This window comes from Lactuca sativa, chromosome 3 (genome assembly GCF_002870075.4).
Source record: "Lactuca sativa cultivar Salinas chromosome 3, Lsat_Salinas_v11, whole genome shotgun sequence".
NCBI classification, from domain to species: domain Eukaryota; kingdom Viridiplantae; phylum Streptophyta; class Magnoliopsida; order Asterales; family Asteraceae; genus Lactuca; species Lactuca sativa.
In genome coordinates this window covers 64294273-64319961 of record NC_056625.2, presented here as the reverse complement: position 1 = coordinate 64319961, position 25689 = coordinate 64294273, and the positions used below count along the sequence as shown (strand labels likewise).

General features: G+C 36.8%; 1 protein-coding gene, 1 long non-coding RNA gene and 1 other non-coding gene across 13 annotated transcripts; 2 read left to right on the top strand and 1 right to left on the bottom strand.

Moving 5' to 3' along the window:
• Positions 1-1077: 1077 nt before the first annotated feature.
• On the top strand, positions 1078-3855 carry LOC111884287 (uncharacterized). 6 transcript variants are annotated; one of them, XR_008230859.1, is made up of 7 exons: positions 1078-1267; positions 1343-1445; positions 1773-1890; positions 2039-2097; positions 2413-3046; positions 3202-3235; positions 3628-3855. It is a non-coding gene; the product is annotated as an uncharacterized LOC111884287 (long non-coding RNA). The 6 variants fall into 6 exon arrangements; XR_006189179.2 differs by having other exon boundaries at positions 1079-1267; positions 2413-2500; positions 2639-3235; XR_006189180.2 differs by having other exon boundaries at positions 1079-1267; positions 2413-2507; positions 2639-3235.
• A 478-nt stretch (positions 3856-4333) lies between these two features.
• Positions 4334-4439, top strand: LOC111884323 (U6 spliceosomal RNA). The gene has a single exon (XR_002847698.1). It is a non-coding gene; the product is annotated as a U6 spliceosomal RNA (small nuclear RNA).
• A 14309-nt stretch (positions 4440-18748) lies between these two features.
• On the bottom strand, positions 18749-25689 carry LOC111884285 (uncharacterized). 6 transcript variants are annotated; one of them, XM_023880599.3, is made up of 16 exons: positions 25410-25689; positions 25194-25300; positions 22769-22948; positions 22434-22581; positions 21661-21798; positions 21181-21339; positions 20956-21056; positions 20461-20590; positions 20268-20384; positions 20098-20183; positions 19879-19945; positions 19732-19810; positions 19489-19580; positions 19255-19398; positions 19133-19188; positions 18749-19057 (listed from the first exon to the last, which is right to left on the bottom strand). In XM_023880599.3, the coding sequence occupies exons 4-15, from the start codon at positions 22572-22574 to the stop codon at positions 19153-19155; spliced, it is 1290 nt and encodes a 429-aa protein (XP_023736367.1). In that variant the 5' UTR covers positions 22575-22581; positions 22769-22948; positions 25194-25300; positions 25410-25689; the 3' UTR covers positions 18749-19057; positions 19133-19152. The 6 variants fall into 6 exon arrangements, with proteins under 6 accessions (XP_023736367.1, XP_052625230.1, XP_023736366.1 ...); XM_052769270.1 differs by having other exon boundaries at positions 25194-25689; XM_023880598.3 differs by lacking the exon at positions 22769-22948.

Genomic DNA, 25689 nt, shown 5'->3' with positions numbered 1-25689 from the left:
ATTAATTTTTATTCCATATGTAATTTTGTGGTTTTCCTATTTTATTAAATTCTATATGATATTTAAATTTAATAATAAGTGCATATCAATTTCATTAATAGACTTTCCTTATACTTTCAAACTTTTAAAATAAAATCTCATTAATTTGCTTTGGTTATTCATCTAAACTATTTGTTTAAATTTAAAAAAGAAAAAAAAAAACACTTTAATTTTAATAATTCAATATTTTTTTAATTTTCTTATAAATTCAAATTTCTTAAAATGTTTATATATCTTAAATTGTTTTAAATACATTGATGTAATTCACCTATATATCATATATCACAGAAAAATTGACCAACAGTTGCCAGAATTATGTTTTATAACACAGTATATTTTATTGTAATGGGACGCAAATGCATGTGTCAAGGCATGATTGGCGGTCAAAATTTAGGAATGATTGAAAGATTTTTTATAACATTGGATACAACTAAAGGAAAGAGAGTGCGTTTTTAACAATAATATTGATTTGTAGTTTCACTGAATCACTTATTGTACTTATTAAAAAACACTAAAACTAAAAAAAGGATATATTTGATTGAAAATAATTAACAACGAATCACTTTTATAATTTCCATTTTGATTATATAAGCATATCTTAAACATTAAATAAAATTATCCATAAGATTCTTAGGCAATGAGACAACGTATAAAAGTATAATCATCTGTAATTGTCTGTAATATTCCCTTCTAATTCTATATTACTTAATTACATAAATCTAAAAAATTGGTATTTTAATGGATGTCAAAGGATGAAAGGAGGTTGTTAGCACTTCCCATAATACGTGGTGTATATATATATATATATATATATATATATATATATATATATATATATATATATATATATATATATATATATATATATATATATATATATATATATATATATATATATATATATATATATCCCCTGTTATAATAAAACAGTACATTTTTTGCCACGTGGCATCTCCTAAACCTTTCTAAACCAAAGTGAAGTACCAAATATACCCCTCACACATATTACACCTTAGAAGATTTGATTTTTGGAATTTGAATTTTAAATCTTATGCATAAATTGGTTACTTTCCATGTTAATCCTTCAAAATCTTAGCCCCAAATCTCGGTACCTTTGAATAGCTATGGATTTGATTTCAAAATCCCTAACTCCCTTCTTCTTTGTCATTTCATGTACGCGTAATCAACAATTGATATGGAGTAATCTTCTCTGGTTGATGATCTAAACGTAAGTGATATAATTCCATTCTTTTTCTCAATTTTCGTTCCTTATGTCGTTTCTTTATCTTTTTCTCTCATCAAGCCCTAATGTGTGCACTGAATTTCAATTCCTAAACCTTCGGTCTTTCTCTCGCCAATCCCGAACGAATGCTAATCCGCATCCGCCACCATCACCACCACCATAGGTATGAATGCTAATTTCTAAACATTCGGTCTCTCTCTCTCTCTCTCTCTCTCTCTATCTCTCTCTCTCGTTGATGCTTTGATTTGATGAATACGATATCCTCAATATCTTCCCCAAAGTCGATCATTCTAGGGTATTCTTTATGTGCTTTTATTCATTTTTTTAACTAATTTAAGTTTGAGTATTAATCGCTTATTGGATTTTGTTCAATTTTAATTTTACCTAATTTTATTCATTCTAGGGTATTTTTGGCATGTGCTTTCTTCTTTGTTGGCGATAGATATATCTCTAATCTATATACCAAATGCTTTTGTTTAACAATGTGCAGGGTTTGCTTGTAATACACAAAATTCATCCATGTAATATGTGTGAAAGTAGAAATCAAAGCATCTGTTTCTTTAACTCGAATTAGAGACATTGCTCAAAACACCTGTTTCTTTTACCAGGTTGGATTTGGATACTATAGTACTGGTTTTCACATGCTTTAATCTTTGTATTGTTATTGTTAAATTTAAAGATTAGGTATCTTTAAGTATCTTAGTTTAATAAGAAAACGAGTTTTCTTATAAAGTTTTACATCTTCTGTTATTGTAGTATGCATTGAATTTGGAAGAGTATGATATTGCAAAGCAATTCAGAACAAACTCAATGAGGTTTGATAATCTTATTCTGTTACCTTATCCATTTCATTTCATTCTAATTCTTTTGTTATTTAATTCCATTCCATTCAACCAAACAAAACCTTAAGGATTTGTGTCACTATGTCGAATATATCAAAAGCATCCATTCATAGCGACAAATTTAATCAAAATTTTGGATCCAAATCAATATTATCAATTTGTTTCTAATGATGATCACAATCAAATATGTAAAACTTTATAAACTTTTGAAAAAAAAACCTTTGCAATTTTTCATGAGCATATGAATGACATACATTGACTTACTGTTCTAATTATTTTCTATAAAAGGTTGAAGTTGAAGTGATTAAGCAATAGGAAATAAAAATGGGATTATCTAATAAAAGTGAAGCTCAAGATAGCGGATTAAGCTTGCTGTGTATGCGGTTATTTTCTTATAATGTCATCTTTTTTTTAAATCTTCATTGGCGTTTATCTGATACAAAATTCTAAAGTTTTTGTACTTTTTGTTGTTATTTATTATTCATTTTCGTTTTTTATATTTCTTATCCTACAGAGGGGACTTGTAAAATGCAATTAAGAATAAATTTATTCGTTGGCATCTGAATTACATGACCAAATTTCAAAGCTTGAGGCTCATTCAATGGCTACATCTTGAAGCTTTTCAAAATGCTCAATTTGTATTTTGTTTAGGCCACAAAGTCAGACACAAAAAGTTTGGTATATCATATATCTCTTATTTCTACTCAATTACAGCAGTGACACTTGCTTTGCATTTGGATCATTGTTCTAACTGGGTAGATTTTTTTAAAAGCTTTTGATGTTCTGAAAAATTAGTGTGGTGGTGATAGGACACATAGTTGTGGTTTGTGGAATGGATCAGGTATGCTGTGAAACAAGGTCGTGGACGGAAAATGCAAATGTTGACCAGTTGACTCGTGGTCCTGGTCAACCATATTATTAGGTTGTGAAATTAAAAGCCCCATTTTATATATTTTTACTTTTATTTTTCAAGAAATGATTCAGCTTAAAAAAATTAAGCTATTATTTGTTACTTCTTATTTTAGCTATCTATTTGTATGGTTAGAAAGAGTTTTTTTCTTTGCTTATTTCTTGCAGATCTTAAAAAAATGAAGATCCAAATCTATATATGGTAAGTAACAGATTCTTGATAATCTCTTTTTAGAAAGATGGAGTTTTGTTTCTTTACTTATTTCTTCCGGGATTGCATTTTTGGTGATGAGCAGATTATAAGTAGTGCGGATAACATGTGCTTCTAATGGTGTAATGCTTCAAAATTTATAAAAAATTTAATGTTTTCATTAATAATTATTATTTTTATAGCTTATATGTTATATTAGGGAAACTTGAAGCTGCACAGGTTACATGTACGCCAAAATGCTTAAGTGAAATACTTAAGTTTTGTCAAAATGCTTAAGTGAAATACACCTTTCTGCTAGATCATAATATGTATCTTATCACTGCTTGTATATTCTTATTTAATATGTTTATTTAAGTTTTTAACATGCTCTCATGTTGATTCAGATGCCATTTCTACATACATTAGAATGGAGAAGTTTTGTTCGGCAGTTCTGGAAAAGAAAACTTGTATGGAAAGTCAAAACTTAAAGTTGGGTTCTCTTAAAAGGTTTATATTGGTTTCTTTATTTCATTAATATAAAGTTTATATATGTTATGTAAAATGTATAATTTTCTTTTAATTGTAGAGGTTTCTTTTATGTCATCAATAGATTCAACGATTCCACCAGTGAATTCATTATTTGCCAAACACTACCTAAATATATGCAATATGTATATGGTTCCAAGAAGCTTAATTATTGTTGCATACAGATTCAGCCGCTTGAAGTCGTAAAACAAGATTGTAAGGTCTAAACAATAGATCAGTCAAGTCTTTTTGTTTTTTTAGTAACTTAATTCACATATGTTGAAACTTTTATTGTCTAAAATATAAAGTAAATGTGAATGATAATTTCATTTGATATAAAGTAAACCGGTAAGATGACTATTTCTAAACGGTAATAACAACCATATTGGTCTAATACGCACAAAAAAAAACTTAGTGACCTAATACGGACAAACTGGAAACCTTATTACCCTCCTAAGTCATTAACCCTAATTTTAAAAACATTGAGAATATATGACCATCAACAGTAAACTACTTCGTTTAGAACTTGCGTCGTCCCATATAACCTGCTACTCCTCTATATGACGAAGGTCTTCATCTATAGTCGTCCCTTTGGGGACATTCGATAAAATTGGAACGATACAGAGAAGATTAGCATAGCCCCTGCACAAGGATGACACACACAAATTGAGAAATGGTCCAAAAAATTTTTAACCCTCCGTCGTCTTCTCTGGAACCCTAATTCCCTTTTCAAATGCTAATAGAGTTCAATTGCAATTCTTACGTTTCAGTAGTTCATCTACTGAAGTCATGATCAGACAACATGTGGATTCTATGGTCATATTGATCTTCTTGTTGATGTCTTAAACTATTTGAGGCAAGTAAGGGTGATCTTTCTTTCTATAAAGTCTCCTTTAAGTTTTTTATTTTTCCTGTCATTAAGTTTCATGCTTTATAAAATTCAGTTTATGTGTTGTATATAGTCTGTATGTGTTTGTTTATGTGCTGATTTTTTTATTCATTTTGCAAATTCAGTTTCTTAGTTCATGTTGTGGTTTACTTTTTATAAAATAATTGATAATAGACATCATTTGCAAGTCCCTGTTGGTTTTACATTTCCATTTGTTATCAAATGTAGACATTGATGGGAGGTATCAAAATGAGATTGTTTTTGTACATATGGATGTGTTCATGTAAACATTTAAATGACAAAAAAGAAGTTATTGATAAAACGTTGCATATTTATGTAATGGAGACCATCAATCATATGAGTTTTTGGACTTAAAAGTTCTGGAAGGGTTGTGAGATAAGTTTAAATGGAAGCAACTATTTTCAGTTAAACAAATCAGTCACATTGATTAGCAAGCATGTTTTCTAAATAATTAGGGTTAATAACTTAGGAGGGTAATAAGGTTTCCGGTTTGTCCATATTATGTCACTAAGGTTATTTTTGTGCGTATTAGACCAATATGGTTGTTATTACCGTTTAGAAATAGTCATTTTTACCGGTTAAAACCGGTAAAAGGACTATTTCTAAACGGTAATAACAATCATATTGGTCTAATATGCACAAAAAAAAACCTTAGTAACCAAATACAGACAAACTGAAAACCTTATTACCCTCCTAAGTCATTATCCCGATTTTATATTGTATTTACAACTATAAATAATACAAAAATTTATATAATAGCTCTTTTACTATATATATATATATATATATATATATATATATATATATATATATATATATATATATATATATATATATATATATATATATATATATATATAAACAGGTAAAAGGACTATTTCTAAACGGTAATAACAACCATATTGGTCTAATACGCATAAAAAAAATCTTAGTGACCAAATACGTACAAACTGAAAACTTTATTACCCTCCTAAGTCATCATCCCGGTTTTACATTGTATTTACAACTATAAATAATACAAAATTTTATATACTAGCTCTTTTACTATATATATATATATATATATATATATATATATATATATATATATATATATATATATATATATATATATATATATAATATGAAATGTAAACTAAATTATACAATATGCTTTGATGGTTCCAACTGCGCTGCTATGGTTTGTGGAATAATTCTCGTTATGATTTGTATTTCATTAACAACTATAAATAATACAAATATTTACATACATGCCCTTATACTATGTATATAATATGAAAAATAAATTAAAACAGACAATATGTTTTAACAGTTTCAAACATAATTTAAGATGTTTTTGTTTTATTCCGTCTAGTCTAATTCCATGTACCAAACACTACCTAAATGGCAAAGAGATATACATACAACTATACAAGGGACTTTAGTAACATTGAGGACGATGATTAAGGTGTATGTATATGCATATCTTTTTTAAGGCCATGCGCTAATTTGTACATTCGTATGTAGGAGTTGTAAGGCAGTAAGGCTGTGCATCAAAGTTGTAAAGGTGGTCAGAGACTTGACAAAAAGATTTGGGGGAGATTTTTATTTGAGAGTGCATCCTCATACTTGATTTTTTTTTTTTTTTTTGTGAGTTTGTGCATGAAGGAGAACCTTATGCAATATGGTTATATGTTCAAATAGATTAGGGGTGTGTATGGTTGTGCATCAACCTTGTACCCTTTTATAATTTTTTTTCAAGGTCGTATGAGCCCATTAATTGGGAAATTTATAAGTAGATTTACTTGTAGAGTTTCATGGGTGTCATACTTAATTTTTATGACTTATAGGAGATCAAGGGGCATTTTAAAGAAGTCAAGAAGCTTCATTCACAAGCTACTGATGTAAGTACATGATATTTTAGTAAATATCACTTGTTATTATATCCCTATTTTAATAAATAAATAAGTTTATTTTCCTATTTTTAAGTGTCACGATATTAGAAATCTTCAACAATATTATATGTTACCTATCATGCCATATGTCAACCTATTAATTCTTCATTTAAAATTCAAAATTTTAAATTTCCTACTCTAATTACATTAAATTAAAAATAATTAATTTTTCATTTTAAATTTCACACTCTAATTACATTAAATTAATAACATTAGAATAAAAAATAAAATTAAATTAATATGTATTATAAGGTGATGTAATTTCATGTATTTATTTAAATCAACGATTATAGTTTTATATAACTAAAAAAATACATCTTAATTAATAATTTATTTAAAATAATTTATTCGAAAGAATTGAGTAATAAATTTAAGTTTTTACTATGAAAGTTTAATTAATTTTATAACTTAGGTTCTCACGGGTTATTAATTAGTGTATTTATAACTTTTTACTCTACATATTTATCTTTGTATTTTTAGAAGTAATGAGATTTTAAATATGAAAAGATTTTCGAGGAGATGTATGTTATGTATCACTTGTTATTATATGTATTTATAACTTGTTACTATATGTACTTATCTTTGCATTTTTAAAAGTAAAGAGATTTTAAATATGAAAAGATTTTTGAGGGACATTTTTAAAAAAACTATTATCATTTTCTAATGACATTGATGTTACATAAATCATGACCATGTTGCATAGGTAAAGAGATCAATATGGCTCGAAACATAGAGATGACATGGAAATCAAATTATGGTGACAAGTTGTAACGCCCCGATTCTCAGGTATTGTTTAAATAAGATTTATTGGGTTAAGCTCTACTCGACGAGTTGGTTGACCTACTCGTCGAGTAGCAGCAAGGTGGGATCGCGTGTTAAGTGACCTACTCGACGAGTCCATATTGGGACTCGGCGAGTAGGAGCTGGCAGATGAAACCCTAAATCTCGGGGTTTGCACCTCTATTTAAAGGAGCCTCAGCCTCCTTTTGCCTCTTTGCAGTCTTTGAGAGCTCCTTAAAACCCTAATTCATGTGGTATTCCATTTTGGTGTGTCTTAAGCTTGGAAAGAAGGTTAGCAATAAGAGAAAAGCTAGAAGTGCTAAGGAATTGAAGCAAGGAAGGTGTGGGAAGCAGAAATTACCACAACTAGCATCCCTTGGAGGTATCAAGTTGACATCCTTACTTCCCTTTTTCCTTTTTGTTGAGTTTTGGGGGTTTTCATGGATTTTGAGGTTGATAAGGTGGGCTATGGGCTAGATCTAAAGTTGTAACTTCAGATCTGGACCCTCCTTAAATTTTAGAATCATAAAGTTGTTGTGTTGGTCGTGATTGAGGTCCCTCTTGGGCATGAAGCCCCATTAAGAGCTTAAATTTGGCATTTAGAACCTTTGTAGCTATGCATGCACGTAAAGTTTACAACTTTACGTGAAAAGAATGCCCTAGAAGCTTGGATCTGTGATTTAGAGCCGCTGCATGGCTCAAAATAGGCCTGTATGGAAAAAGGACTGAATGGACTCGGTGAGTCGCAAGGTTGACTCGGTGAGTCACATGAAGATGGTCGTGAACTCGACGAGTTGGATGAACAACTCGGCGAGTCGGATGAGTTTTCCCTAGGATGTGTATGTGTGTGTATCTGTCGAGTAGTAAGGAGGGAACTCGACGGGTGTCCTTAAAGTTTGAACGAGAATCGAAGGAACTTGACGAGTCACCCTGATGACTCAACGAGTTGGAATGTGCTTCAAGGAACTCGGCGAGTAGCCGAGGGTACTCGCCGAGTTGGGGTTAAATGGAATGTAGACCTTGACTGCGGACTCTGACTTTGATCAGGGGTTGACTAGTGGGTTATGGAGTACCTTATAAGCTTAAGGACTTATGAGTATATTGTACTATGATCATAGGTGGTGGAGCCTGTGTCAAGTGATCCGAGAGAGTTGGAGTTTATCTTCCGAGTCGACATCTGCAAGGTGAGTTATCCTCACTATATCGATAGGGTCTATGACACCAAGGCCGACCCTTTAGTTGTTATTGTTATGGTATGATACATGTGGTTATGATCTGTTAGATCGGAATCAGGGTAGACAGTATGTTATGCTCTTATGATCCGTAAGGATTGGTATGTTAGTGACTTGCTAGGTCGGTACTCTAGTTACGAGAGAATTCTATGATTGATGATTAGTGAGATAGATATGTTTGATGTTTGTATATGCCAGTATATGATAGTTACGCGCACATGGTTATTTTCTTGCTGGTTGGGTTGAGGCGGTCCTGCTTTGTGATGAAGGCCAGCATACCCTATGAGCGGTATGGGGAGGTTGCAGGCCCATGTGGCGGACCAGTCATGCCGAAGGCTCAGGATAGATTCAAATAGATTGTAGGCCCAGTAGGGCGGTCCATTCAGGCTAATGGCCCAGTATGCATGTTGATTGATTGATTGTTACTGATATGGCATTGTCAGTATGGTATTGGTATTTTGGAGGTAGCTCACTAAGCCCTCGGCTTACAGTTTTCAGTTTATTGTTTCAGGTGCTTCAGGAGATCATGGCAAGGCGAAGGCGTGACCGTACCACTCCTCATCCTTATGTTATGATTTTGGGACACTCTGATGGTTATTGATTTGAAAACATTTTTGTAAACGATACTATTTGATTTTTATTTATGATTGAAAAGTTTAAATTTGACGTAAAATTTATGGATGTTACAAGTTGGTATTAGAGCCTTGGTTTGAGTGAATTGGAGGAACACTCGTGTGAATCCAGTCTCAAATCAAGTAGATTTTCGGAAAGTAAGTTTTAAAAATGGTTTTCAAAATAAAGGATGGAGGATGCAGAGGGTACGATCAGCCGAAGCCTGTAAGTAAACCCCAAAATACCATACAGTTATTTGATATTCTGATATGTTAGAACAACATGCTAGTGCTAGGCTAGGGATCTTCAGGAATCGCATGATAGATTTGCCTGATTATATGATACCTATTAGCCTAGGGTTTCTTGTATATGGAATTGACATCATAACTGTAGATGTTTAGTATATGCATCACGGCTGTGTATGCTCAAGATCTTATAGTCTGAGAATGTCAGATTCGACCTTAGGGTAGGATTGGATATTCGAAAGTCTATCGAGTCCAGCGTTATGTGCGGCTAGCATACACTAGCGCTGCAGGGGCTGATGGAAGTTCCATGGATGTGTGAGTTGTGCAGAGATGTGGGATCAGTTGTGAGATAAGCGATGTCCCCTAGTAGTGAAGGTTGAGTGCACATTATGTTGAGTATAGTATTAGGGCGTTGTGGTGATACTTGAGACAAATATGGGTAGGTGTGGAAGGCAGTATGGGCCCATACTATTGAAAGCACAAAACCCATATGCGTAGCAAGGAAGTCACAACCCCTAGGATTTGTGGGTTTTGGTCTCCCGATATTATGTTGTTTATATGATGTCTTGAGTGTACCTTTCAGTATGGTGGTGACGAGACGTTTTGTTGCTGGGTCCGGATCAGGATCGGGATCCGGATCAGGGTCAGGGTCGGGAGACGGAGGGTTAGAGGTGTCGGTAGCACTTGAGCCTGTGGTTCAAATAGGGAATGAGGAGCTGGATGCCAGGATCCGGGAGATTCTGCACGATGAGGTCGCTGCGACTTTCCGAGCGCAGATACTAGAGATGTTTGGGTCGATCAAGACCGCGATGGTTGAATATTTTGATGAGCGATATGCAGCTCTGGCAGAGACATTAGCCGCTGCAACCACTTCGGTTGTAACTGCGACAAGGGTTGGAGGAGGAGCCGGCAGGGCTTTCTAGTACCGGGACTTCGATAATACGAAGCCCCCGACATTTGATGGTACACAGGATGCGATCAGAGCAATGCGGTGGTTGTCTGACGTGGAGGATTGTTTCTTCACGTGCTCATGTCCTGCTAACCAGAAGGTCGGGTGTGCTCTGAACCTGCTTAGGCTCGGGGCAAAGGACTGGTGGAGATTGACGACATGTTCATTTTCTGATGATTAGCGGGCTGCTATTACTTGGGAGCAGTTCTTGGATATGTTTTGCACCCGCTACGTTCCGCGCGTGGAACGGGAGCGGCTTGCTCAGGAGTTTTTGACATTAAGACAGGATGGGGAGTCTGTGATGGAGATTACTCGGATGTTCACTGAGATGGCTATGTTTTTCCCGGAGTTTGTGTCAGAGCAGTCTCAGATGACTCGTTATCTGAGTATGCTCAAGACGGATATACGGCCGTTTGTAGCCACACAGCGTTGTGATACCCTCCTAGATCTACAGGAAGTTGCGAGGCGGCGTGAGTTGGAGATAGAGCTGCAGCTGAAGGAGCAGCGTCAGGCACCGGCACAGTCTCAACCAGCGCCTAAGCGGTCTAAGACCGCTGATACATGGTCTAGGGGTTAGCAGAGCCGAACTTGTGGAAAGTGTGGCAGGGTTCATTCGGGAGTTTGTAGAGCAGGTGGTGGGTGCCACAAATGTGGCAAGGAGGGGCACTATGTTAGGGACTGCCGTCAGTCCGCCCCTCCCGCAGATATGAGGATTTGTTACCATTGTCATTAGGTTGGTCACGTGAAGACCAACTGTCTGCAGCTCACCGCCAAGTCGGCGCCGGGTTCTGCGCCAGCTACTGTAAGGATTGGATATGGGAGGCCAGTCAAGGTGGAGCCTCCGAAGGCTCAGGGTTGTGCCTTCCAGCTCACGGCCGAGGAGGCCAAGGTAGCACCGGATGTGGTTGCTGGTATGTTTTTATTCTCTGTCTCAATTATTGTATTTGTGTTATGTTTATGGATTGTACCTGTGATTAGGTACGTTTCTAGTAAATTATTTGCCTGCTTTGGTTTTATTTGACTCGGGGGCGAGTCGGTCGTTCGTATCTCAGACTTTCAATAGGGGGTTTAGTGTCCCGATAGATGATCTTGAGTGTTCGCTGCGAGTTTCGATCGCCAACGAGCACGGGGTTTCTGCTTCTTCGGTCTACCGGGGATGCAAGTTGGAGATTTTCAGGGTGTCCTTCCCAATAGATTTGATTCCTATCCCCATGGGGGATGTATGCGTGATTGTAGGGATGGATTGGCTTAGCCGTTTTGGCGCCATGATCAACTGTGAGGGACAGCGGGTGGTGGTTCGAACCCCAAGTGGGGGAGAACTGGTAGTATATAGTGAGGGCACCAGGTTGGGATCAGGGTTTTCTTCGGCAGCCAGGGCTCGACAGTATATTCAGCACCGGTGTGCCAGTTATTTGGCGTATGTGGTAGATACGCGGGTTAAAGAGCAGCTCTCAGTTTCAGAGGTCCCGGTGGTTAGAGAGTTTGCTGATGTGTTTTCGGAGGAGTTACCTGGAGTGCCTCCGGTGAGGCAGGTTGAGTTCAGGATTGATCTAGTGCCAGGTGCGGCCCCTATCGCCAAGGCCTCGTACCGTTTGGCACCGCCTGAGATGCAGGAGCTATCATCTCAGTTGCAGGAGTTGCTGGGTAAGTAGTTTATTCGTCCGAGTAGTTCACCCTGGGGAGCACCGATCCTTTTCATCAGGAAGAAGGACGGTTCGCGTAGGATGTGCATTGACTATAGGGAACTGAACAAGTTAACGGTGAAGAACCGTTATCCGCTCCCGAGGATAGACGATCTTTTCGATCAGCTGCAGGGTGCATCTTGGTTTTCCAAGATTAATTTGAGATCAGGATACCACCAGGTCAGGGTGAGGGAGGAAGACGTGGAGAAGACCGCGTTTCGGACTCATTATGGTCATTACAAGTTCGTAGTGATGCCGTTTGGACTCACCAACGCGCCAACGATGTTCATGGATCTGATGAACCGAGTCTGTAGACCGATGCTCGATCGCTCGGTTATTGTGTTCATAGATGATATCTTGGTATATTCCAAGACCCGAGAATAGCATGAGGAGCATCTCAAGGAGCTGCTCGAGGTTCTGCGGCGAGAACGACTATATGCCAAGTTCTCGAAGTGTGAGATTTGGTTGCGAGAGGTCTAGTTCCTCGGACATCTTGTTAACCAGGAGGGGATTTTGGTCGATCTGGCCAAGGTGGAGGCGGTTGTGCAGTGGGAGATTCCGAAATCCCCCGCAGACATCAGGAGTTTCTTGGGTTTAGCAAGGTATTATCGGAGATTCATTCGTGATTTCTCCAAGATTGTCGTACCTCTCACTCGTCTAACAAGGAAGGGGGTGGATTTCTGGTGGGGCCCTGAGCAGCAGAGGGCATTTGACACCCTTCGTCGATGTTTATGAGAGGCGCCGGTGTTGACACTCCCCGAGGGAGTTGAGGATTTTGTGGTATTTTATGATGCGTCCATCACAGGCTTAGGGGCAGTCCTCATGCAGAGGGGATGAGTGATAGCCTATGCATCGAGGCAGTTGAAGCCGCATGAGACGAGATACCCCACACACGATCTTGAGTTGGGAGCGGTGGTCTTCGCTCTCAAGATTTGGAGGCACTACCTGTACGGGGTCCGTTGCACTATATACACGGATCACAAGAGTTTGAGACACATCATGGATCAGCCGAACCTGAACATGAGGCAGCGTAGGTGGCTGGATGTGGTCAAGGACTATGATTGCGAGATCCTTTACCATCCTGGTAAAGCGAACGTGGTTGCGGATGCTCTGAGCTGCAAGTCAGTTGGGTCCTCAACCCCAGCCAGGTGTATGAGGATGGCGGTGGATTCCCCGCTGGTGGGTTTGGTCAGGGATGCTCAGATTGAGGGTATGAGACCAGAGAACTGGAAGTTAGAGAGGATTAAGGGCGAAAGCGCCCGGTTCGTTCAGGATAGCCGTGGATTGTTGTCCCGTTACGGTCGGGTTTGGGTTCCGATGTCCGGAGGGGTTCAGCAGACAGTGATGGAGGAGGCTCATAAGTCTCGTTTTTCTATTCACCAAGGAGCCACCAAGATGTACCGTGATTTGAGTTCGAGTTATTGGTGGCCTGGCATGAAGCGAGATATCGCTTGGTTTGTTGAGAGGTGCTTGACCTATAGGATGGTCAAGGCCGAGCATCAGAGGCCGCATGGTAAGCTGCAGCCTCTGGAGATTCCCATGTGGAAATGAGAACGGATCGCGATGGATTTCATCACGAAGTTGCCAAAGACGAGAAAGGGGTTCGATGCTATATGGGTCATCGTGGATCGATTGACCAAAAGTGCCCATTTCCTAGCCATACGGGAGAGTTCGTCGGCAGAGAAGTTGGCCGACTTGTACGTCCACGAGATTGTCTCTCGCCATGGGGTTCCAGTTTCCATTGTTTCCGATCGGGATGTCCAAATTACTTCCCGTTTATGGCAGAAGTTCCACGAGGAACTAGGTACGAGGCTGCATTTTAGTACGGCGTTCTATCCGCAGACTGTTAGGCAGAGTGAGCGGACCATCCAGACCCTCGAGGATATGTTGAGGGCGTGCGTCATTGATTTCAGTGGGAGTTGGGATTCCCACCTACCGCTTGTAGAGTTCGCCTACAACAACAGCTATCATTCCAGTATTGGCGCCCCGCCTTTCGAGCTGTTGTATGGGTGGAAGTGTAGGACCCCAGTCTGCTAGGCGAGGTTGGGCACAGGGTGATGGGTCGGACAGAGGTAGTTTTGCAAACTACCGAGATGATACATCAGATTAGATAGCGACTGCAGACCGCTCAGAGTCGACAGAAAAGTTATGCCGACCGACGCCGATCTGAGTTGGAATTTCAGGAGGGTGACATGGTTCTCCTGAAGGTCTCACCCTGGAAGGGAGTGATCCGCTTCAGGAAGAGGGGAAAATTGGGTCCCCGTTACATTGGGCCGTTCAGGATTGTTGCCAGGGTTGGCAGGGTGGCTTATAGGCTAGAGCTTCCGGAGTAGCTTAGCCGGATCCACAACACATTTCATGTTTCGCAATTGCGAAAATGCATTATGGACCAGGAGGCAGTGGTATCGTTGGATGATATTCAGGTCGATGAGCGCCTGAACTATGTGGAGAGGCTTGTGGCTATTTTGGAAAGGAAGAAGAAGATTCTACGGAACAAGGAAATACCTTTAGTAAAGGTAAAGTGGGAACATTGGAGGGGATCCGAGAGGACATGGGAGCCAGAGGCGGAGATGCGCGAGCATTACCCGACATTGTTTATTCCAACGGACTTCGAGGGCGAAGTCTAGTTCAAGTGGGGGAGAGTTGTAATGCCCCGATTCTCAGGTATTTTTTAAATAAGATTTATTGGGTTAAGCTCTACTCGACGAGTTGGTTGACCTACTCGTCGAGTAGCAGCGGGGTGGGATCACGTGTTAAGTGACCTACTCGACGAGTCCATATTGGGACTCGGCGAGTAGGAGCTGGCAGATGAAACCCTAAATCCCGGGGTTTGCACCTCTATTTAAAGGAGCCTCAGCCTCCTTTGGCCTCTTTGCAGTCTTTGAGAGCTCCTTAAAACCCTAATTCGTGTGGTATTCAATTTTGGTGTGTCTTAAGCTTGGAAAGAAGGTTGGCTAGAAAAGAAAAGCTAGAAGTGCTAAGGAATTGAAGCAAGGAAGGTGTGGGAAGCAGAAATTACCTCAGATAGCATCCCTTAGAGGTATCAAGTTGCCATCCTTACTTCCCTTTTCCTTTTTGTTGAGTTTTGGGGGTTTTCATGGATTTTGAGGTTGATAAGGTGGGCTATGGGCTAGATCTGAAGTTGTAACTTCAGATCTGGACCCTCCTTAAGTTTTAGATTCATAAAGTTGTTGTATTGGTCGTGATTGAGGTCCCTCTTGGGCATGAAGCCCCATTAAGAGCTTAGATTTGGCATTTAGAACCTTTGTAGCTATGCATGCACGTAAAGTTTACAACTTTACGTGAAAAGAATGCCCTGGAAGCTTGGATCTGTGATTTAGAGCCGCTGCATGGCTCAAAATAGGCCTGTATAGAAAAAGGACTGAATGGACTCGGTGAGTCGCAAGGTTGACTCGGCGAGTCACATGAAGATGGCCGTGAACTCGACGAGTTGGATGAACAACTTGGCGAGTCCGATGAAGATTACCATAAGACTCGATGAGTTGAAGAACAACTCGGCGAGTCGGATGAGTTTTCCCTAGGATGTGTATGCGTGTGTATCTGTCGAGTTGTAAGGAGGGAACTCGACGGGTGTCCTTAAAGTTTGAACGAGAATCGAAGGAACTTGACGAGTCACCCCGATGACTCGGCGAGTTGGAATGTGCTTCAAGGAACTCGACGAGTAGCTGAGGGTACTCGACGAGTTGGGGTCAAATGGAATGTTGACCTTGACTGCGGACTTTGACTTTGATCAGGGGTTGACTACTGGGTTATGGAGTACCTTATAAGCTCAAGGACTTATGAGTATATTGTACTATGATCATAGGTGGTGGAGCCTGTGTCAAGTGATCCGAGAGTTGGAGTTTATCTTCCGAGTCGACATCTGCAAGGTGAGTTATCCTCACTATATCGATAGGGTCTACGACACCAAGGCCAACCCTTTAGTTGTTATTGTTATGGTATGCTACATATGGTTATGATCTGTTAGATCGGAATCAGGGTAAACAGTATGTTATGCTCTTATGATCCGTAAGGATTGGTATGTTAGTGACCTGCTAGGTCGGTACTCTAGTTACGAGAGAATTCTATGATTGATGATTAGTGAGATAGATATGTTTGATGTTTGTATATGCCAATGTATGATAGTTAGGCACACATGGTTATTTGCTTGTTGGTTGGGTTGAGGCGGTCCTACTTTTTGTTGAAGGCCAACATACCCTATGAGCGGTCTGGGAGGCTGCAGGCCCATGTGGCGGACCAGTCATGCCGAAGGCTCAAGATAGATTCAGATAGACTGTAGGCCCAGTAGGGCGGTCCAGTCAGACCGATGCCCAGTATGCATGTTGATTGATTGATTGTTACTGATATGGCATTGTCAGTGTGGTATTGGTATTTTGGGGGTAGCTCACTAAGCCCTCGGCTTACAGTTTTCAGTTTATTGTTTCAGGTGCTTCAAGAGATCATGGCAAGGCGAAGGCGTGACCGTACCGCTCCTCATCCTTATGTTATGATTTTGGGACACTCTGACGGTTATTGATTTGAAAACATTTTTGTAAACGATGCTATTTGATTTTTATTTATGATTGAAAAGTTTAAATTTGGCGTAAAATTTATGGATGTTACACAAGTGTTGGTCTTGAAATTTTAATAGGCCTTCACGACACGTTGGGTATTGAAAATCCTATGTGTGGTATATATGTAACGGTTCACATGTTACATACCTTATGAAGTTTGAAGTTTTGTTTATTAAGTATCTTTTGTGCTAACTGGTATAAAAAGTTCTACATAACTCGTTGAGGAGAAAAAAAAAAGTTAATCCTCTTTAGATGTCGAGGGTATTAAGATGAGACATATCCAAACCTAGGTGGCGTTTGTACATGAAGATGTGGGTTTGGATTTGTGGTTCTATATCATGTAAAAAGTTAATCTTACATTTTTTAGGACAATTGCTCAGGTCTCTTTAAACATATTTTTAGGGAAAAAAGTTGTACACTAAATTTAGAACATCATCCGCCACCTTAGCCGAGGTAATACACACCTTGTTGTAAAGCATATCAATTCGCGATTTCCAGGTACACCAAATAAAACCATAAATAATGACAATAAGCACCTTGCGTTTTTAGGACAATTGCCCAAGTTGGCCGCAAAAGTAATAATCTCCTGACAGTATCAAAGTGTTGATAGGTAATGTTGCACCACCTCAGAATTCGACCCAACACATCACAGCTGAAAGAGCATTTTGCAAAAATGTGGCTGCATCATCGACACCTCGAACACACCATTGACAATTGGAGTTGTTGATATTAATCCGCTGACACGAGAGGGCACGCATAGTGGGAATTCTACCAATACTAGCCCTCCACATAAAACAGTTGACATTAAAGGGCACTATGTGAAGCCAAAGAGTGACATTAGTCACATTGGAGTCAATTAACAATCTCATGCCACAAACATAAAAGATACCATCTTTAGACAATGTTGAGCACCAAAAGTTGGCCTCATCAGTGAGAGAAAATTGAAGATACCATACCTTTCAACAACTCAAACTCAGTAATCTCTACCCGTGTCTTTGGTTGTCTTTTCCAAGCCTAGCCCCCGTTTGAGTTATATAACCTATCAACAATAAAACATGATTTTCTCCGTTCCAGCTCAACAATATGGAGAAATTTGGAGGCAAAATCCCCATTGCCCATCCAGTTGTCAAGCCAGAAAAGAGTATTTCTACTGAACCTAATTTTCGATACAAAAGTAGCCGATAAACGGATACCTATGCCGTCGAGGGCAGAAATTGTCTTGGTGATATTCAACCACACGTTTGGAATGGATTTTTTTTTTTGAAAGATTTGAAACCGGCTTCCTGTCAAGGTTGTGAGTCCCACAAATAACCTTACGCCAAAGGGCATTTGTGTCGTATTTAAAGCGTCATATCCACTTAAATAACAAAGCCCAATTAAGAGCAATCAACGATCCGATTCCAACCCGTCCCTTCTCCTTTGGCCCTGAAGTAATCTTCCAAGCCACCCAATCGATCTTGTTTTTTCTTCATTGCCTCCCCAAATAAATCTTCTTCGTAGCTTCTTAAATAGATTAACAACGGAAATGGGCGCCTTGAAAACCGAGAAAAAAATAAAGGGGCGATGAACTTCAACCCCAAGTAGCGAATATCGAACTTTTTAGCAAACATAGCATTGCAAATCTAAAAACCTTTATATTTTGGCTTGGCGGGAAAAGAAGGAGCTTTTATTGTATTTTCCAAATCCAATTTTTCTCTTTGTAGCAGGGTAATACCTGAATCAATGGAAGATGATGCAAAATCCTTTTGAAGGCAAACTTCTAGCATCATGTGAGCAACACATCCATGGAAAAAAAAGTTGCATTCAAGATATCACTACCAACGACCAAAATAGATGGGAGTCACCTCGATGAAGGAATTATATTTATATTCAGAATTCGAAGATGACGAAGATTTAGTTGACTAATAAAAGTTGTATTTTATTTTCTAGTTTCCTTTTATTGTATTTTTACCCTATCTTTAATATAATAAAAATATATATTGGGCTGGAGTTAAATTTCAATTGCAAATAATAATAATAATAATAATAATAATAATAATAATAAAAAATTAAAAAAAAAAATACAAAAACTGGACAATCTGGTTTGGAAACACTGGTTTATATCCGATCATAATCGGGTTACACCGAATCCTATATGACCCATGTAGTCATGTGGACCTCTAGGAATGATAAGAGTAACCATTTCATAACTTCTGTAAACTAGGAATTACATGTTTATTGTTAGTCTGTCGTCAAATTGGCTAATGGAGTTTAATCTAAAGTACACTGGACATGCTAAATGATATCGTCATTGTTTTTAATCTTCAATCAAATCATCTTTCAAGTGTTTAACACCCCTCCAACCATTCCAATAAATTGCAAAAATGGAGACTCCATTAAATCCTAAGAAAACTACATCCAAATGAAACATGAATACCGAAATATTGATATGACATTTAACATGCTGTATATATAGATCAGACTTACCAGTTATCAATGTGCAGACGCTACTTTTGCACAATGTGCGACACAATCCAATAGATCTGTTAACCACAAGATTTAGATAATACTATATGTAGTAAAAATTGAGGAGAAAATAAAAGACTTACAATGTTATTGTGAGGAGATTTCCAGTAGAAACCTTGAACCATAATGACAACCAAGTTTGATGTGACAAGAATAAAAATGCTTAAAGAATGTTTTCCCATCCATTCAAACAAAAACGTTGTACGCCTCCATCTGTATACATCCACCTGTAAATGATTTACACGTGTTAAAATAACTACACCAAACCAATGGGGAGGTTTATTTTGATATTTTGATATTTTGATATTTTGATTTACCAGTAAATATAATGCACAAAATGTGAGTCCTGATGCTGCTGAAGTTACCAGAAGGTAACTCAATGTGTACAAGCCCTTGTTCAAAGGAATACCTGAGATTGACAAAAAGTAAAAAGGTTAATAATAATATTGTAAAATATTATTTGGAAATTGAAAACTAAAAGCATATATATATATATATATATATATATATATATATATATATATATATATATATATATATATATATATATATATATGTACCTATGAGAGCAAGTATGAATCCAAGAATTAGAAATGAAACTGAGAGGAGGGACCAGTTGCAAAGTCGATCTTTATGCCCCTGCAACAAATTCGGTCAACCAAGATTTGACCAAGGAAAATACTCTAAAATATAAATAAAATTCACACCTGTAATTCGATCAAAATATGACCATATTGAAGACCAATTATGCAGGCCAAAGAAGCTGTTAAGGAACTGCATTCCAACTATGTCATCATTAGCTGTACAAGATTCAATAAAATTAAACAACTGATTTTGAATTCACAAGTTTAAATAATTAGATATATTAATTACATTCCTGTATGCAATTTCATGTAAATGTTAAAATTGAAAGATAAATAACTTACCTTAAGATGCCTTCGGGTTCAAAAGGGGCATAGCACCATGAAGGTGAAGATTCAGAAACTTGTCCACTCTTAGATATATTACATTCCTGTATGCAAATTATATAATATTATATACAATACATAAAAAATAACCAACTGCATATATGATATATGAATTTAGTATTATATACCTTGAGGTTTCTGTAAGCAGGCTTTTGATATAAATGATCAATTCCAAGTATATATCTGTCTATCATTCCAGCAGCATTGCAAGCAGGCCCAAGATCACCTCTAACAGAACATGTCACCTATAGTCAAGATAGATGTGATTTATTTGAAGAAAATAATAATTTATATAATAGGTATAAGAGAGTGGGGTCATACAGTACGGATTGTACTTCCATTTTCAGAAATTAAAGAAGATAATGAATGCAAGTCCTTGAATTGCCAATCTGCAACGTACAACCCATATGTCAATCCCATGTAGATGGCCAACAACAAAATTACACCACACCTACACCAATAACATACTTAGTTTCAAAGGGTAATTACTTGCCAATAGACTTCTTTTTTATTGACCAAGTCAACATGTCTATTTGCTTACCATTAAGCTGGGAGGAAAAAAGAAGGGTAAATAGGTAAAGGGATGGTGTCTTAATACAAGAAGCATTCAAGTTATTTGGCTTAACCCATTTAGTTGTTTTGTCCATATTAAGTCAGAAAGAAGCATTCATGTATAACTGTCCAGATTAAGTGCTAAACTCATAAACCCCATTAAGTAAAAAAGAAACATCCCCTTAGCTGGTTTATCAGAGGTCAGATTGTTACAAGTTAAATAATCATCAAATCTAACAAAAGATTGAGAGTATCAGTTCTCACCAGTGCCAAATATAAACACTGAAGAATGGCTCTTTCTTGTAGGTTTGACGGGGAATCCAAATTTCAAACAGTGCTGCAACAATGTATCCAATTGCTATCCTCTGAAATGATGACAATAATTGGAAAAGATACATTAGTGAATTGATGAGAAGAATTAGATGAAAAATGATAAGACATTGTAGTGTGTTAAGGTATTGACTGTTGATTGGTCAAAGTCAATGACACCTGTAGGATGCCAAGCAGGCGTATTTTCTCAACATCAACTCCATATGTTAATGAAGTAATCCCATGTAGGTAACCACCTTGAAGAAAAACACCAAGAAGAAAAAGTTTCATTGCTCTTACTATTGCTTTCCACGTGGCTTCATATCTGTTTGGAATTTTCTGATGTTTAAGAAAGATAAAAGAGCGCTTCAGTTTCAAGTTTTCAGTTATTTGACTTACTTCCATTATAAAATCAAAGACACACATACATATATTGCTTAATCTAAACATTGTGTAATAAATAATTTACAGGTCAATGGCAATGATTAATCATGTGATATGATTGTCTTTCAACCAACCCCTCACAGACTACCTAAAGTTTGGTGAAGGTTGGAGTAACTTTGAGGTCAAGCATTATACAGCTAAAGCTAGTTAATAATTATAGAGTTGAATATATTTATCATAAGAATTACAGTTCTACATGATATGTTTATTCACCACCTTGTATACAATCGCAAGAGATACTCCAGCAGTGAAAAGGAACATAGGCATGACAAAATCTGCTAAGTGTAAGCCATTCCATGGGGCATGAGCAATAACTGGTAAACTAGAGCCAGCATAATCCACAAGCACCATAAGCTGAAAACAAGTAACAAACCATATTTAACTGGTAGCATATATGATTCAGGACACACACACACACACACAAAAAGAAGAAGAGAAGGATGTAATAAATAAGATCGAATGCTCTTTTTTAAGCATTATTCTAACATCTAATTTCAAGGTTGCTACTCGTCAACCAGTTAAAGTCTAAAACCGGTAAGGCAATCTGTATCTTAGATTTGTAATGGATATATTTGAGAACTCTATCTAGGCAATACCAGTTAATTAAAACTTTGAGCTGAAATGAGATCCACATATCTGAAATTTCAAATATAGTATTTATCTGAAAGACTGTTATGGCTCTAGGTATTTCATCTCAGTTGAGTTATTCCGTGTTTCAATTTGTTTGTTTCTAAGAGAACACATGGTCCGTATATAAGTGCAAATGCATTGTCCTATAACGAACTCAAATTCAAGCGAATTAACTAAAAAAATAAAGAAAAAATCAAGCTATTAATCTCGCTAATCGCTATCAAGTAAATTATAAAGTAAAATAGCATCAGTCGAGTTGAACTTAACAGGCGATCATAGGTCTTTACTTAATGGTCAAGTAAAATTCGAAAATCCAGAGAGAACCGGATCAAACAAGATCGATATATGGAAAAACTTACGAAGATCGACAGTCCGCGAAAAACATCAAGTGAAGCGATTCTACAACCAATTTTCTTCTCTGCAGCGATCAGGTGTTGCTGGTGCTGCAATTCTTCATCATCTTGTTGATGATCGTTCAGTAACGGTTGAAAATCTGCCATTTTGCGTCTGCAATTTAGAGAAGATTTTGAAAAAAATGCCGACATATGAGCTACTGAATGATTAAATGAAAGAAATCCAAAATTGAACATGAGATCTATTTGGCATTATTTGACCAATTATTTGGTAAAGATATTGGTGATTCGATTCGAGTACAAATGAAATGGAGGGTTATTATGGAAGGATGTGTTCTTACGTGGACCAATCAGCGGTTTCCGTTCGCTTCCCGAGTAAACGGTCCGGTTTTTATTGGCCTCACGAATCATTTCGGTTCAAACATGAACCGATTTTGATGTATCCTTTTTTGCCGTTGGTTTTTGTTTTGTTTTGCTTCATATTGATACTTTTGAATAATAATAATAACTACTGTGCTAACCTGTGGGAACCACGAGTCACGTTAATTGTTGATTTTTTACCGTAAATGGTAATTGCATTAATTAAGTTATTGTATGATTTACTTGTGTTGGAATTACATGTGTTGTTCAGAATCCGGGACAAAAAGAATTTATTCATAATCACTATGTATAACAAAAATATTAAAACAATTTATTAAAATACTCAATAACTCTAAATTAATAATTCTAACGGTCCATCATTTAACAAACTCTGCAAAAGTAAGGTATGTTCGGTAAAAAGCTTTTTAAGAGTTTTTAAACGTTTTTCTGGAATTAAAAAACAAAGAATTGTTTATTAGTAGGAACTTAAAATTTTTATTTTAAACAAAAAAAAATTTCAAAATCTATTTCAAATAGCTTTTAACGGTTATGTTGCTTACAACAACTTTTAATTAACACTTTTTCTCTTAATTTATGTTTTATTTGATGACCTACAGGTAGTATATTCATGCTTTTATACACCTAATTTCTTTCTTGGAATATTTGTCTTTAGTTTTACTCTATTATTGTAATCAACAATTTTAACTTTGTTGATAACATTCTTTTGGTGACAATGGAGAGAAATATGCAATTTATCTAGTTTGTCCGGCCCTTTTTTGTTTTATTGTAGGTTTTCCATTTATAATGCTGGACAGCTATATCAATAAATATTTTTAATATTTTTTCTACAGTTGCTATGGTGGATGCATCAAATGCATGTATGTATCAATTCATGTCTATGCTTGCCTTTACCAAGTCAAAATTTTCATTGAGCTTTTGTTCTTTCATATTCGATTCATATTCCTAGATATCTAGGGGCATTTTGGAAAGTTTTTTATTTTAACTGTTTACAGGAGGAAGAGCTTTGGATGAAAAAAGTTGCAAAAAATTATATGTCCAAGAGTAAAGTAGTAAGAATCTGAGATGGTTAAGGGTAAAATAGTAAAAAAAAAAAAGGGGTCTGAATGATAAAAATTTATTGTTTGGGTCATCAATTGTCATATGGTCATTCCACTTTTTCATCAGATATGACATCATGAAGTTTATGAAATGCATATGTTCTAATTACTATGTAAGATTTAACAAAGTAATATGTGGGGATGAGGGGAACGGGTTTGAAAAATCTAGAACCGAGGGTTCATAGTGTTTAGGATTACAATTTTGTTGTAGGGTTATATAAGGGGTAAATATGTAAAATAGTTCTCATCTCTAATAAGCACTTTAATAAGTTCAGGGAAAACAAACTTAATCAAAAGGGCCTATTATGAGCTACCAAACCGCAATACAAAAAAATAATTTCATTCAATTTGTAATTTTAAAAATAATGGAGTGCTGGTTTAGATTTTATGTGATAAGTTAATTGACTTGTAGCAACAGAAAGAGAGAAATTGATAGAATACAGTTAACAGTAACTTATAATAACAATTAAAAGTAATATATAATATAAAGGTCATGCTTAAGACTAAGAAAATATAGTGACAAGAAAGCCTCGGGAATTTGGAATGAATTATAGATGTATATGAGGAATATTTATCAACAATGTTTGGTATAAATACCAAAACAACAAAAAAGTAAATCCCAAATTTCTTCACCAGTAGGTGATGTTGAAAAGACCAACCACATGGGTTAATTACTTTTTTCTGGACAGCTATATCAAAAATATTTTTAATCTTTTTTCTACAGTTGCTATGGTGGATGACATCAAATGCATGTATATATCTATTCATGTCTATGCTTGCCTTTACCAAGTCAAAATTTTCATTGCGTTTTTGTTCTATCATATTCCTAGGTATCCAGCGGCATTCTGGGAAGTTTTTTTTAACTGTTTACAGCAGGAAGAGCTTTGGATGAAAAAAATTGCAAAAAATTATATGTCCAAGGGTAAGTAATAAGAATCCGTGATGGTTAAGGGTAAAATAGTAAAAAAAAAAAAGGTCTGATTGATACAAATTTATTGTTTGGGTCATCAATTGTCATATGGTCATTCCACTTTTTCATCAGATATGGCATCATGAAGTTTCTGAAGTGCATAATGTTCTGATTACTATGTAAGATTTAACAAAGTAATATGTGGGGATGAGGGGAACGGGTTTGAAAGAGTTTGCAATCAAACTAACAGAGAAAGAGATTGCAATTAAGAGAGAGAAAGAGATGCATGTTAAACCTAATTGATAAAAGTGGACAAAAACAGAACGAAGAGCAATTATAGAGAAAATCAAAATCAGTTAGAGACAATGTATGACATACCGATATTTGAAACAATAACGGAGCACGGTTTATTGGTGGCGGAAATTGAGCGCAGAGGTGGTTGGCGACAAAAATGCGAAATCCTTATTTCTTGGACGACAATTTGTCTATCCTCAAACCCATAAAGTTAGAGACATCACTCAAAAACAGGATAGGATTAGAAAGAAGTGCAATTAAATGAAAATCATTAGAAAATTGAAACAACCAACAACATACCGAAATTCCTAACACAACAGGGTGCAAGCACTTGTTTACAGGCATTCAATGGCGGCAATAGAGTGCAGGAGGTTTTTGGTGAGAAAAATCGAATTTCTATATATTCTTGGATGAGAAGTTGTCGCGAAACCTAAACGAAAACAGTCAGAGAAGAATGGAGAAGAAAGTGGTGGAAATTTTTAAAATTGATGTCGATGGTTTTGTGGATTAGGATATTACGATGTTCATGAAAAGTCGTTGGGAGACTCGAAGACAATTGGAGACAAAAGAAAAAGAAAGG

What these genes read in the sequence shown, in the direction of transcription:
- LOC111884285 (XM_023880597.3), bottom strand. Translation starts at nt 22,664, where the DNA reads ATGTTCAATTTTGGATTTCTTTCATTTAATCATTCAGTAGCTCATATG. An exon ending in CTGCTTACAGAAACCTCAAG is followed by an intron (nt 20,184 to 20,267) that starts GTATATAATACT and finishes ATTTGCATACAG; the next exon opens with GAATGTAATATATCTAAGAG. An exon ending in TTTGTGCATTATATTTACTG is followed by an intron (nt 19,399 to 19,488) that starts GTAAATCAAAAT and finishes AATCATTTACAG; the next exon opens with GTGGATGTATACAGATGGAG.